We start from the raw sequence: 15049 nt of genomic DNA, 5'->3' as shown, positions 1-15049 counted from the left end.
ATTGCTTCATTCGCATCCTCCCATGACCCTCTACCACTGTGCCAAATTTCACATGGATTGACCAAGTCAGTGAGGAGAAAAATGTGGAACAGACACACACACAGACAGAGTTTTCGTCATTATATAGTAAGATAAGAATATAGTAAGACTGTATAAAATTATTGACATATTTGATAAATAGCCATATAATAAGTAGTCTATTAAACAAAGAGCCTCTTAGAACAAGAATGTTGACTCACCTTGTCAGTGTTGGTGGTGGATGGTTCGTACCTGCTGTGTTATAAAGTCAGTAGTCCTGTAAACCACTGAAAAAAGTGTGGGCAAGTGTCTGTTAGCATGTTAGATTTGTGGACGTTGCTATGTTACATGGTACACTGGGCATTAGTGAAGCAACTCGAACTGGAGTGCTGAATCGCTTCAGTGTAATTAAAGTAAAATCACGCTTTTGCAACACATTCTCACTCCGAATTTCTCACATATCAATGTTTGGTCATGGATTTTCTGTCCAGATACGACATGCGAGGTACCCTGGATGCGTTGCTTATTGATGTTCTGTTGATGCGGTGTCAAGTTTTGCCCATTACATGCATTGTCTTGTCAAAATACACTTCCGTTTTCACAGGAAATTTAATATTTACATACAGTTTCTTTCAAAATAAACACAGTACGTTGTTACAACAACGCAAATGGACATTTTTTTTACCTTCAACAGCTATTACACATGGTTGGGTTTTGGCAACAAAAGCCCAATCTAATGGGATGCTAACACCGCTCTCCCGGTTGAAAGTTGACATTTGTTGGACCCCTACCACCCACCTTACTCAGAATTTCGCTGTCTTAACTTTCTTTCTTTTCCGGTCATGTTTCCCCCTAACGCTGCTGGCTACCGGTGGCTTTTTTTGTCGGTGTCTGACACCGGAAGTCACTGCCCAAGCGCCGGATTTTGAGGACCTTGGAGTGAGACCAGATTGGCTTTTGTCCGCAATACTCCTGCCATGCATTGAAGTTCAGATATTTTGCTGTTTCCCATAGTTGTTACAAAATCATTGACAACAATGTCTCCTTGAAGTTTTTCCTTCAGTCATTTGCCCACAGACCCCTGAAACAAACCTTGTAACATTTGCTTTACGGAGTCAAAAACAGGAAGCAAACAAAATTCACTTTGACTGTTTTTATTTCCTGCTTCTTCATAGGTCAAAGAGCCTGGCCCTCCACGCTGTGCGCTCCCGCTCCATCAACTCAGACACCGGAGAGGACGGTGAGGGCCTGGAGCCAAACCCGGACAACATCATCTCCAACACACTGGTGAAATCGCACTCAGAAAACCAGGAAGCACCACCCACTGAAAGAAAACTGATAGGTGACGGCTCGATGCCTGTCTCTGCTGTCCTGGACAGAGGGGTCAAAGAGGCTGAGAAAGATCAAAGCAGAGCGAAGGATGGAGAGACGGAGGAGCAGGAGGACGCTGACAGACTCTTCATCCATTTAAGAGACAACATGGAGACGATCAGAGAGTTCTGTAGAGACATGGTGCAGCAGATCCCCATACCAGAGCAGTGTGTGATAGACGGTAATGTGAACATGACAAACCGTTCTGTCGGAGCATGCTTTCTTTGAGATCAGTACTAGAGATAATTTGATGACAGTGTTATTGGTTTGTGCAGTAGGAAGAGAAGTGCAGCACAGGGAGAGAAGCAGAGGGAGGGTTTGTGTAACCTGCTGAACCTGAATGAGATTACAGTCAGACGTGGTTGCTGGGGTTGATTAATGATGTGGTATGAATACGCCTCCTCTTCCCCTCTCTCCTTCCCACTTTCACATACACACACATCGGGCCCCAATTGGACAAGGATTTATGTCCCTCGGGTGAATAGTTTTATTTTAATATTGCATGTGCTGATCGGTGATTTTAATCCCGTCCAGAGGGCATATGAATGTGATTTTTCTTCCTCTGCCACATTGGTAGTTTCAGTCCTGAATACATTTTTTTATCCTCTTATAATTTATATCCTGTCCGGACAGACACCTGATATCGTACATGGCGTCTTTGACTGTTTGTGTGCTAAAAGCTGTTTCCAGTTATTGAGCACCGTCAGCCCAGCTGGTGGAGAGGATCATATTATTTTCCTGGGGAATATCTCTATTATGAGCTCCAACAATTTGGCAATGGCAGTTGAGTTACTAAGAAGCACAGCAAACATTTTTTTGCCTTCACGTTGGCGACAGCTGTGCCCAGGGGCATTGTGTTTTCAGGTTGTTCGTCCATCATTGTCGTGTATGCAATATCTCAAGAACACCTTGAAGGAATTTCCTCAGTTTTGGCACAACCACCCACTTGGACTTAATAATGAACTGACAAGATTTTGGTGGTCAAAGGTCACTGTGACCTCATAAAACATGTTTTTGGCCTTAACTCAAGAACTCATATGCTAATTGAGACCAAATTTGTGTCTAACAAGTGATGAAATTATGACATTTTATATCCAAAATGTCAAAGGAAAACTTCACTTCATACCTCAGGAATAGTAGAGGCAACATTTGGTGCGATATGATACCATACAATGAGATGCGGTACATTACGGTACAGTACCCTACGCTATGCTATGATGCAATAGGATACGATACAATACGATATGGTGCGATGCGATACAATGCGATGCCGTATGATGCGGTGCGGTTGGGTAAAATACCTTACGCTACAATACGATACGCAACTGGACTTGCTTGAGGTTCTTGAAGACATTTTGGCTCACGTGCAAGAGGTTTCTTTAGTTCTTACGAACTGGTGAGGAGTCGCAGACTTTAAACGCTGTGTGGGTGTGAACCCTTACATAGTTGTTGAAGTCATGTGTGAGCTCTGAGTTACATGGTCGTTAAGGAAATATGTGAGTCGACCCACCGGCCATCTTGTGTGTTGTTTTCGTTAGATGGGTCCAAGTGAGAATGGGTGTTAAGTTGTCGAGGGAGGGATCCCAAGACTGCATTGGTGATAGGTGGTGTTGTAGGCCACCTACTCTGTTTAACGTAGTCGGTTGTGTTCGTTGGGATCCCTCCCGAGACAACTCAACGCCCATTCTCACCTGGACCCATCTAACCCTAACGACACACAAGATGGCCAGGTGGGTCAACGACTCACATGTGACCATAACAACTCTGTAAGGGTTCACACCCACACAGAGTTTAAGGCCTGCAGCTCCGCACCAGTCAATTAGAACTGATGGTGCTTTTTAAATGAGAGGCAAAACGTCTTCAAGAACTCAAGCAAGTCCAGTTACCTACGATCTAGCACTTACGATTACCATGACCTGGATGACTGAGAATCCTCACCGACTTAACAGTATTGCACATCACCCATTCATGTATTGCACATAACACTGGCACATAACAGAGCACCATAAGCAAAGCAAAACACAACCCCAAACGCATCAAGGGACATTATTTAAAATCTCAATTGAGTTTGGTGCAAATTACGATTCAGTTTGAATTTGGGCATCCTGTATCATCTGCCCGAATACTGAACTGGTGACACTACTCTTTGCTGCCCACCTTGAAACTGTGCTGAAGGTATAGATCTTCTGGGCTGTCGGGTTAAAGATGTGTGTGAAGCATCCGTGTTTCGGAACATGTAGCTTCTTTGCAGCAACCTCCATGTTTGAGGCATTGTCTACAGTCATGGCTTCATTTAAGACAGACATGGATGGAAATTGTAACCTGACTGGCTGGCAGAGGCACACAAACATGAGGTGGTATTTCTAGTTTATTTATTGTTTATCTCCCCCTAGAATATTAAATTTGACATTAAATCATGACATTCATTTTATTGTCTTTGTCCCCCATTGACCTCATCCATAGGTTTACATTACATGCAAACCACCATGCATAAAAGCAAACAATGCATAAGAACATTGTGGTCAATATCTGATCCTTGATTCAGATTCAATTTATTGTTACTTTTGGCTTTTTCATGGGAAAAATATAGAGTACTGCCAATCCTTTTATTCAGCTGCTGACTCCAGTGAACTTGTACTTGCTCTTAATCTGCAGGGAAACAATGTAGTCTTATAATAAAAACTATGAGCCAAACTCCATAGGGCTAATGTCACGGAGCTAATTTGTTAATGGAAATATTAATCAAGGTATAGAGGCAGAGAACTGTTTTGAAGTGGGAAGGGTTATTAAATTCAGCTACATCTATACAACGCAGTCATGTTTAAGTAGAAACAGATGGATGTTATGCATACATATTTAGTATGCATGAAGTGCATGTATATATGGTGCAGGTTTGTGTGTGTGCACGCATGCTTTCGTACCTTAGTTCAAGCAGAGTGTGCTGACTAGAAACGAGGGTCAATCGGTTCATGTGAAAAAACAATGTAACGAGAAACCTCTTACGTCTCCAAACTAATCTAATCCACTTTCTAAAACTTTGTAATCCATTTTCACAATTCCCCTCTCATCCTTCTCATATTCGGGGATTTGATATTTTATTTTCATTCATGTCCTGCTTATTTTCCGTTTTTCAATTCGATGTGCTTCGTTTGAATTAAGACTTCACTGTCATCTTGTGCTGGAGCAGCGCCTGTTATCACCTTTCCCCTTTTGATTGGGATTTTTTTTTTGAAAACTTGATCCAGTCCTTCCTGAAATTATGACTCACACAGCTAAATTCAACCAAACACTGACATGAAATATGCTTGTGATATATCGGATGCACATATTTTACAAGATAAGACACATTAAGACATAGAATACATTGAGCTGGGTAAAAAGATCCCTGGCACCTTACACACCTAACACCATGTGTGCAGACATTCACATGCACATATTCAACAATACACACCAGTTAACACACTTTAAAACACACACATACTTAAATAGATATGCAATTAGACAGTACAGTCCTTTTTTTTAATGTCTGAGCCATCTGCAGCAGAGAGCCCCACCTATTGGGACACAGCTTCAGTTTTTTGAACATATTAAGAACAGAAAAGTCACTCTCACACACACACACACACGCACACATGCACACACAAAGCACCAGACTCAAACGCGGCACTAGAGGTGATGATATTTTGATTGACAGGAGGGGATGTTATTACTCCGCCTTTGGCCTTAATGTCATTTTAACTAAGAGGCAGCCAGGAGTCATACCTTACACACACACAGAGTCGCTCATACATGCACACACACACACACACACACACACACACACACACACACATGTACGCACACACGTAAAAGAGGAAACAAGACAAAAAATAACAAACTCCTCCTTTGGCCTCTGGTTAATTGATTAAATATAAAAATGAATGTAAATATACAGTTGTTAAACACATACACGTAGAGGCACATCCATCTCTACATCCATAATTGGTGCTTCACATAGCCTCTCTTAGTACTAAGTCTCTTAATGAGAATCAACCCCTCAGCACTTAGGATATGATGTCACAAGTGGTCTCAGCTGGATGATGTCATCATGCTGCTGGCTGACCTACACTTGAGCTGCTGACCCTCCGTCTCAGGGGATGAGGATTACACAGAAGAGTGCACATGCACATGTATCCTCAATCCAAACATCCACACACACACTCTCACACGTTGACACAAAAATATACAGCGTCACCGGCTATTGGATACAAACAAACTTTCTCAGAAACACATGTGCTAACGAATGAAGGAGGATAAACAGACGCACACTGTAGTTCAACACGTGTAGTTACCACCATTTCTTTTTCACAGTGTCTCCTATGAGTTGATTTTGTACATTTGTATTTGATTTGAGTTTATTCCAAAGATAACATATCCAGAATGAGAAATGAACGTCAAGTTTATGACGATCTAGAAAATGTTTGATTCCTTTAACCATTTTGGGAGAGGCGCTCTTTCTTTGACAGTTAGATGAGAAAATTGACACCTCTCTTGTGTTTGACAGTCTAATGTGAGGCTACAGCCTGCAGCCAGTTAGGTCAGCTCAGCAAAAAGAGAGTAAGCAGGAGGAAACAGCTGGCCTGGCTCTGTCCAAAGGCAACCTACCAGCACCTCCAAAACTAATGTGTATAATCTGTACAGAAATGTGCTTGCATGGGTCCACACCTTTGAATTTGCTCACTCCACCGAGTTGAAGGATTCATCAGGCACCGTGATGTGAAACAGTGGTTTCTTGCTTGGAAAAGCAATCGATCTGATGAGTGCCACAAGGGACTAAAGCTGTTGTCAAGAGTTCTTCTTAATATCGCCTGACATTTCAGTTTGTTTTTACTTAGCTCTGCTCCAAACCCCAATAAAACCAGCATGTTGGCATGGCTACAGTGTGTACTTTAATATATATAAGATGCAGGCGGATACGCTGGGCTCCAGTGATTGATTAGGGAAAATCAAATCCCCCTCCGCGACGCAAATGGGTCAGAGTACAAGCAATGTCAGACTGAAGAGGGAAACAGTTCAATCAGGAGAGACAGAAGAATGAAGATAATACTTAATTAAAATTTAACAGAAGTCTTTTGTGCTTGGACACCAGAGGGAGATATTTGGTTATTGAGGGACATCTGATTGGCAGCAGGATAAATCCCCCCATGGAGTCCGGACACTGGTGGTGGAGGTGGCTGATGACTCTGAGGCTGATGAGTGCTGAGGCAGACGAGGATGATGAATCCGTAAAGAGTGGGTGGTGATGCGGAGGTGGAGGGTGCGCTCGACTGCAGCTAGAAAGAACTACGGCAGAGAAAGAACCATATTCAAAATAAGGAGCAGTAAGATGATAGGCTGACAGAGAAGGTGTGTTGCTGTGCTGTTGGTTGATTGTGAATCAGCCGAAAAACAGCTGACGGGCTCAATTCACAGACCCAGATGATGACACCTAGAGGTAGTGAGTGAGCATGCGTGCAAGGAGTGAATGGCAGGGTGAGAAAGAAACTTACAGCCTGAGCATGAAAAGTCTTCCTGCCTGAACTTTCACCAGAGCTTCAGACTGTAATGAGCTGACAGTTCTGTCTGATATCAGGCGAACAATTTGCAGTTTTACTGGGGATTTTGTGCTGCACTATTTCTCAGCTGGAAGCAGTTGCCAGGCAACTAGTGGAGACTCCATGTAGGTTGAGCTGTCATTTTTGTCTGTATATGTAACCTGCTTTTTGTTCATATTACCTGTCAAAGATCTTATCGATAAAAATGTTCAGCTATTTAGTCTTTGGGAGGTTTTTCATTGTGCGAACTTCCCCTTTTCCTTTGCAAGCTGTTTTTTGTGCAGCAGCTGTACTCCGCTGGATGTGCACACTATCCATGTTTTGCATGGTATCAATTCCCTCCTATAACCTTTCACCATCAAGTGATTTATTTTAAAGTGATTTAAATTTATTACCAGCCAGAGACCATCTTGCTATTGAATCGCTCCAGCTGTTATCACCTTCCCCACTCCCAGGGCCCTTGCTCAAGACACACTTTTCTTTTCGAACTTGATGTCATTTTGATCTTATCTACACAAAAGAGCGTGACTCTGTCTTGCACAGTTGCAATGTTATTGTGTTGACAAAATCTTTCCACAGACAGACAATCATATAAAAACCTGCCAAAGTACTCAAAACAGCTTCTGTGGTAGTTCCCGCTACAACTGGTGTCGCCAGCACCTCATTCGCCATGATGACACACACACACACATGATGACTCGTGACGGCTGGTAAAAATTTGCAGTCATTGCTTTAAAAGACAGAAGAAATCCTTTTTTTTTTTTTTACCAGGAAACTAAGAAACAAATGTGATGCACTGAATCCATTTTTATGCAGGAGGCATATTATTCAGCTAAAATAAGGTTCTTAATATTTGACTTTGTTTGTTTGACATAAAATAAAAATGAAATATTAAAATGAAGCACTCCATAGAGTAACTAAGTAGCTATGTTAGTATTTCATTTTGATGATTTCCATGTAAAGCACAAACTGTTGCCCCTTCACCAGTTTCTTCTCCCTCGCTGATAGGGAGGTGGTGTTGAGAAAAGAAGACACTTCCTGATTGCGAGACTTGGTGTCCTTGCATGCTATGAATCACTCTGTAAATATGTTCCCAAGGTTACACAAGTCCATATGTGCAAGGGGACAGCGAGGAGCCCACAGACTGACTCTGGTTTAGCTTAGGAATTTCAATTGGAGCATCTGCGAAAGATGAATAATTTTTTTAAATGTGTCTTTGCGTGTGTCTGTGTGACAGATTCAAATCGAGGATGTGTGGCCAAGCTGTCGTTCTCCTGTCCTCTTAAGGGCCACTACTGTCTGTACGCTAAGTCCTGTTTCAACCTGACCAGCCGACAGCCTCATCTTTGGATACACATCATGCTGCTACACTTACAGGTGCACAGAAAACAGTTGCTCACTGAAGTTGTAAAAATATAAGCTTTGAGTTAAATATTTATTCTGAAAGCCTCCTTGTCATATTTAGGGGAATATGAGGAGCTTTACAGTCAAGTTAAATATTTAGGAATGCACAATGTGGTTGCATCTGTTCATGTAAAATGGCAAAAAACAGTACCTTTGTTTTCCTAACCTTTTTCCTCTTCTTTGCCCCCCATACTTCTCCTCCATCTCTATCTGGGCCATATCTCTGTTTAATGTTTTTTCTTCCTCCCTGCTGTTTTCTTTTCTCTTTCTTTGACCAGAGTAAATCCAGTGTTGCCCTGTGCTCCAGAGATGAGTGTGTCCAGAGGCTCGCCTCCCTCTGGGAGAAGACTCAGCTAAAAGGAGCTCACAGCTTCCCCATGGCTATGACACAGCACACCACGCCACACAGAAAGGTACTTAACTACAGTATGTGCATGTGTGTGTGTCTATCTGTCTCAAGCAGAGGGGATGAAGTCATCAGCGGTGGAGCACAAAGAAACTCCAACATAGGAAGGTGTCAAAGTTCAGCATCCACTTTGTTTAAATATGGAATGCACTAAATGGGCAGTTGTGTATACAAGGCCTCCGCTCACCCCGACTCCACATCTTAATCATGTCTGTGTGTGGGTGTGTGTGTTACTGCCTGTGTCCATTTCAGTGTCTGTTTTTGTATGTGCGTGGATGTGGGTGGTGTTCCTCGTGCAGCCCCTTCATACTGTGACAAGCTAAGTGGTCGCGAGGAAATAATTAGGCCCACAAAGAAAATACAGCTGTCGTTTGTCTTTCTCTGAACATGTGTTGTGGCTGCAATCAGATGGACCAGCTATGGGTACCATATGGAGCATGAGCGTACCCAGTTGTTCATAAACACACACAATTACACACACCAACTGTACACAGGGAAGCAGTAGTGGATGAAGTATTCAGAACCTTTACTTTGAGTATTAAAAGTACTCAGTGCAGACAGATATCCATTCATTTTCATCCCCTTATCCGGGGCCGGGTCACAGGGGCAGCAGGCTGAGCAAAGCACTCTAGACGTCCCTCTCCCCAGCAACACTTTCCAACTCCTCCTGGGGGATCCTGAGGCGTTCCCAGGCTAGATGAGATATTCAATCCCTCCAGCGTGTTCTGAGTCTGCCCTGGGGCCTCCTACCATTTTGTTAAACGAGAGGCAACCAGCATCCTGATCAAATGCCTGGCCCCTTTTGCCCTTTCGACACGAAGGAGCAGCGGCTGTACTCCTAGCTCCCTCTGGATGTCTGAGCTCCTCACCCAACTCTCAGGCTGAGCCCAGACACCCTGCAGTGGAAAATCAATTTAGCCGCTTGTATCCGCAATCTCAGTCTTAGAATCACTACTGTGGATAGACTGGTAAATCGAGTGCTTTGCCTTTCAGCTCAGCTTCCTCTCTACCACTACGGTCTGGCAAAGTGCCTGCATCACTGCTGACGCTGCGCCAAACTGCCTTGTCCGTCTCACACTCTATTTTACCCTCACTCATGAACAAGACCCTTAGATACTTTAACTCCTTTGCTTGGGGCAGTAACTCTCCCAACCCAGAGGGGGCGGTCCACCGTTTCCCAGCAGACAACAATGGCCTCAAAACTGGAGGTACTATCTCTTACCCTGACCGCTTCAGTGCAGACAGATAGCTCTTGCTATTGTTACACTATTATATATTATATCATTATTACTCATGCATTAATGTAAAGGCAGGATGTTACCGATGAAGCTGGTGGAGCTCTTTTTTTGTATAAAGGACTGTATTTAATGATTAATGATTGGATCAGCTGATTATTCTCTCTCACACAGGCTCCACCCTCTACTGGACTCTATAATACTTGGGTAATACTCAGCCTGTGCTAATAGAACTGAATGAATCTCAGAATGTCAAAATAGTTGCCATTTTATTTTCAATTGTGCTTGCACATACTGCTGGGTAGTTATTAATAACAAAACATCATATATCATCAGCTCTTCATATGATTTGTGCTCAAAAATCTTAACTTGTAAAGTAACAAGTACCTAAATAAATGTCAAATAAATGTAGGGGAGTAAAAGCACAATATTTCCCTTTGAACTACAGTAGGATAGAAGTATAAAGTGGCATGAAAAGAACATATGTTAAGTCGAGTTAAGGACAGGTACCTCATATTTCTACTTAGGTGCAGTACTTAGGTAAATGCACCTAGTTATATTCACACTGCAGGGCAGGAAGACTCACGCTGTGTGAAGCTCAACAGTTCAAACATGGTCGTAAACGTCTGCTTTACTGGTTTCACTGTATCAGTCTCCAGTAAAACCTCTGATTTACCTTCTTAGCCACCAGTAAAATATGCTCCCTGGTGTTCTCAACTGGCCCCAACTGGACCACTCAAACCTTAAAGGAATACTTTGACGTTTTAAAATCTGCTTGTTTGGTTGCTTAGGAGTTAGATGAGAAGATTAGGACCACTTTCATGTCTGTAGGAAAAATACAAAGCTACAGTCAGCAAAGGCCGGTCACAGGGGACAACAGCTAGCCTGGGTGACTCTTAAAGATAGTGTGTTATATCTTGCTTCTTTGAGCTGTGCACAAACAGAAAATTAAAAACTACAGATGTACTGACATGTGGAAGCTAGCATGAGACTGTAAATACAGATCAGTTCTTGGGGAAAGTTGATACCAGAGTTTGTTTTTGGCTTGGGAAAATGTTGTCTATATTGTTTGGAGGGTTCATGAAATTGCATCATTGTGATGCATCAACCTTAAAAACACAGCATAAACTAACAGACTGACAGACTTCTGACATCTCTTTTTGCTTTAACACTAGGACAGCCAGTACTCTGGGACCCCCACGGGCACTGCAACAGTCTGCCAGACCGTCTTATGTAATTTTATTGTTCGTGTTCACAAGCAAATCAATAATGCATTTGTTTGATGAGAGTACTGGAAATTATGGGAGATAAACAAACTGTCACAGAGCAGGGTAGACAATATTTTCAATGTCCCGTGCCAATTTACAATATTTACATTTTTTATAATGCACATTGATTCATTTACTGCTGCACGTCTCCTCGTCATTGTTTTACAATGCTCAAATACAACAACATTAATACAAAACTTGTAGCATGCTATGTTGTAGGCTTCGACGAACGATGTTGTGTACAACATACTAAATATCTCTGCTAGAGCCAGGACACAAGTTGTTTTTAAATCCCCTGGAAAACGTGGGTAAGGGTACTTGGTGCTGCTCTTGTACCTACTCTGTTCCAACTTTAATGGGTGCAGAGGCAGATTGTGTCTAGGTTGCTAAGCAAGCAACCAGCACTGTATATCATAGCCTTCTTACCAGAAATCACGAGTGCAGAGCTGATCGTCTTCCTGGCGTTGTTTTTTACGTGTGTATTAAATATTGTCCACAGGATAGATATTAAGCTCTCCCTGCACTAAAATGATCAACTTCTGATACTTCTGATTCTGATATTTATGGGAGAAAGGAACGATATCTGCCAGCTGCTATGTTCCCATAGTTGAACTCTGTTTATCTCAGGGCGCACCCATGGAATGCTTGAGCATTGCACTCACTTTTGAGCACGTCTTCTGTACATCTATATTGAAAACAATGGATTTAATGGCGGAAAAATCTTAGCATGTGTACAGGCCGTTAGCCTACTTATTTTTTTGCCCAGAAGCTAATTGTTGTGCTGTTATAACGAAGGTTCCGGTGCAATCACATCCTTTTCAGAAGCTTCGTAAACCACCCTTGAACTGTTGTGTCTTTTTGGAAACTTTGAAAAAAATATATTGATGATTATAAGCCTGACTCTGAATGTCCTCTGTAATTATTTATCCATTTTTTTCGTGTTGATGTCCACTAGCAATTTCTGTCATCCAATCAGAGGCTGTGTTCCAACCAAAGTTGTCAACCAAAACAACGCGGTCTCACTCCGACGTCGTCAAAATCAGGCACTTGGGCAGTGACTGTGACGGTGTCAGACACTGAAAATAGCCGTCCTTGAACGTCGGCATGATACGTGGCCGGTCGCTGTTATAGTTTAATGGTGGCCAGTGGCATCAGGGGGAAACACGGCGGGACAAGAATGAAAGTTAAGGCGGCGAAAGTCTAAGTAGGGTGGATGGGAGGGGTTGTGAGATGGGTCCAACAAACACTGCTTTTCAGCCAGGAGAGCAGTGTTTGCATGTTGTAAGATTATAAAGCCAAACCCTGTTCTTTTTCCTAAACCCAACCACATGTTTTTGTTGCCTAAACCCAATTGCGTGTGCTGTTGGAGGAAAACAAAGCGTCAATTTGCATTGTTGTACCGATGTAATGCGTTTATTTTGAAGGAGACTGAATGCAAACGTTAAATTTCCTGTGAAAATGGAAGTGTATTTTGAAAGAAGACAATGCATGTATCAGGCAGAACTTGACACGGCGTCCCAGAGCGTCAGCAACCAACACACCCAGGGTACCTTTCATATCATATCTGGACGTGTAAGGTCCATGACCAAATGTTGATACATGATGAGGTCGGAGTGAGAATGTGTTGGTCAAAAAGGAAAGTGCAAAAAATTGAACACCATTGTTAACAGAAGTATAGTTTGGGAACTGCAGTGACAGTGGCGACAGTCAGAGGTATAAAAGCTCAGAAATCTTGTGTGTTTTATTTTAGTACCCTCTAAGCTCCTGAAAACATCAAAAACACACATGTAGGAACGGGTTGAAGAGTGAGAGATTTGTAGTCTTTATTTAAACATAATTTTTTTTAGCATTATAAAAACCCAAGTGGCCTGTCAGACCATGTTGACGGTGCTAATGTTAAAATGGCTTCAGTTTCATTGTCCAGGGAACGCCACGAAAAACCACAGAGAAGAGACGATGAGATTTAACAGGAGAGGGGGAGGAAGAAGGCCATGACCTTTCCCTCCACCCATATGCTCTGCATTTCCTCTTTGCTTTCTTTCCCTCTCTATTAGTCCTACAGCTTCACTCCTGTCACTATCACCCAATCAGAAACACATGTAGTGGGAGACGGGGGAGAAGAGATGCAATGGGAGGAGGGCTATTATATACATATGAGACATGAAGGTTATCGATTATGTCCGCACTGACAGGCAGATTTAAAGGGAGAGTATAGGGCTTTATGAGGCTTCGGAGATTTAAGAGGGAGTTATGCATGGCCTCTGACAACTTAGTTTAGTAGTTTTATCACACAGAGATAATAGAAAGCTGGTGCGAGTGAAGATGTGAGGAATGGGGGGAGGTAAGGATGAGCGATAAAGGATGGATGTGAGATTCTCAGGCGGAGGAGGTTGAGCAATATACAGTAACAATAAAAAGGTAATGGGTTTAAACATGGAAATAGTAAAAAGAGAGAGGCTAAAAGAGTCGGTGAGGGGTCAAGAGATAAAGATAAAACTATATTAACTTAAATAGGCCCCACAAAGTTGGAGAGCTGCACCATCGCTGTGTTAATCACAACAGACATAAATCAGTACGAGGGAGGAAAGTGGAGAATGAAGGTTGAAAGAAGAGGGAGATAAGTGCCAAACATTTACGAGAGGACAGGTAGGAAAGGAATGAGAGAGTTTAGAGTGAAAAAAGATGGTTGAAGGAGAGGAAAGGACGAAGTATTGTAGGATAAACACAAGTAGAGGCAAAAAATATGATATTTGGAGAGATTAAACACTGATGAAGGAGGAAGACGTGAACATGCAGACTGAAAAAAGATAGGAGGATGAAACTGTGGAGAGATTTCACAGAGGATGTGGTGAGAGTAAAGAGGAAGTGAAAGAGGAAAAGAAGGAAGACATGGCATGAGATATGACAGGAGACTGAGCAAAGTGGAAGCCTGAGAGGGGAGATATTTGACAAGTATTGTTTCACCTTTTGTCTTTCTGTAGCCCAGAGTGAGAGCGCTTGTTGGTACAACTTAGGTGGAGATAAATTTTGGAGTATGAGGATGTAGGAGTAAGGCTGAAAACCAAGAGATAGAGTAAGGCTACAGACAGAGCTGAGACTGGGATCAGATAAAGACGTATGGGGAAGGGAAGGCAAAAGACGGGCAGGATAGGGAGAGGAGAGCAAGAGCTTTACATATGAGAATTGTTGCCTGTGTCTGTGCCTGTTTGAAATGGATATAATCACATCTGTGCCCAGACAGACATAAGGATGAACGTTAAGAGAGACAAAAATAAAGCCTGTGCTTTGTTTACTGCCTTCATCCACTCCCCTTTCCAACACTCCCACTTCTCATCCACTCACCTCTCTCCTGACTCACACTCCCCTCTCTACTCCTCTTCCTGCCTCCACCTACCACTTCCCTTTCTATTTTTCCCTCTGTGGTTGAAATTATTCCAGAAACCCTGTTCTCTCATCTCCCATTATGTCCTCTCCTTTTGTCTCATTCATTCTCTTTTCCTATTGTCTCTCGTCTCCTTCCCTTTCCATGTTCAAATGACATCGACCAGACTAACATGTAGTCTGACTTTCAACAGGCACTATGGCAAGCCGTTTTAACATTTAATCGCTAGACTGGATATTCATTACTGATATCTGCAACATAATTTTGCCTAGTCAAAACTCTTATTCAAGATATCCCTAATTAGATTTTGCCTAGTCAAAACTCTAATTACAGATATCTGTAATTCAGTTTTGACTAGTAAGATTCAAACAATTTTTGCCATTCATGTGTAT

General features: G+C 42.4%; 1 protein-coding gene across 4 annotated transcripts in view; it reads left to right on the top strand.

Annotated features, from left to right (window-relative positions):
• veph1 (ventricular zone expressed PH domain-containing 1) overlaps positions 1-15049 on the top strand; it is a 124639-nt gene that overhangs the window by 70698 nt on the left and 38892 nt on the right. For all 4 annotated transcript variants that reach the window (XM_050064019.1, XM_050064003.1, XM_050063994.1 and 1 more), the window contains 3 exons: positions 1194-1570; positions 8200-8339; positions 8645-8779. In XM_050064019.1, coding sequence (XP_049919976.1) covers positions 1194-1570; positions 8200-8339; positions 8645-8779 — 652 coding nt within the window. The remainder of the gene's footprint in view (positions 1-1193; positions 1571-8199; positions 8340-8644; positions 8780-15049) is intronic.

The sequence above is a fragment of the Epinephelus moara genome, chromosome 2 (genome assembly GCF_006386435.1).
Source record: "Epinephelus moara isolate mb chromosome 2, YSFRI_EMoa_1.0, whole genome shotgun sequence".
NCBI classification, from domain to species: Eukaryota; Metazoa; Chordata; class Actinopteri; order Perciformes; family Serranidae; genus Epinephelus; species Epinephelus moara.
The sequence above is the reverse complement of the archived record's forward strand: the minus strand, read 5'-3'. Positions and strand labels throughout refer to the sequence as shown.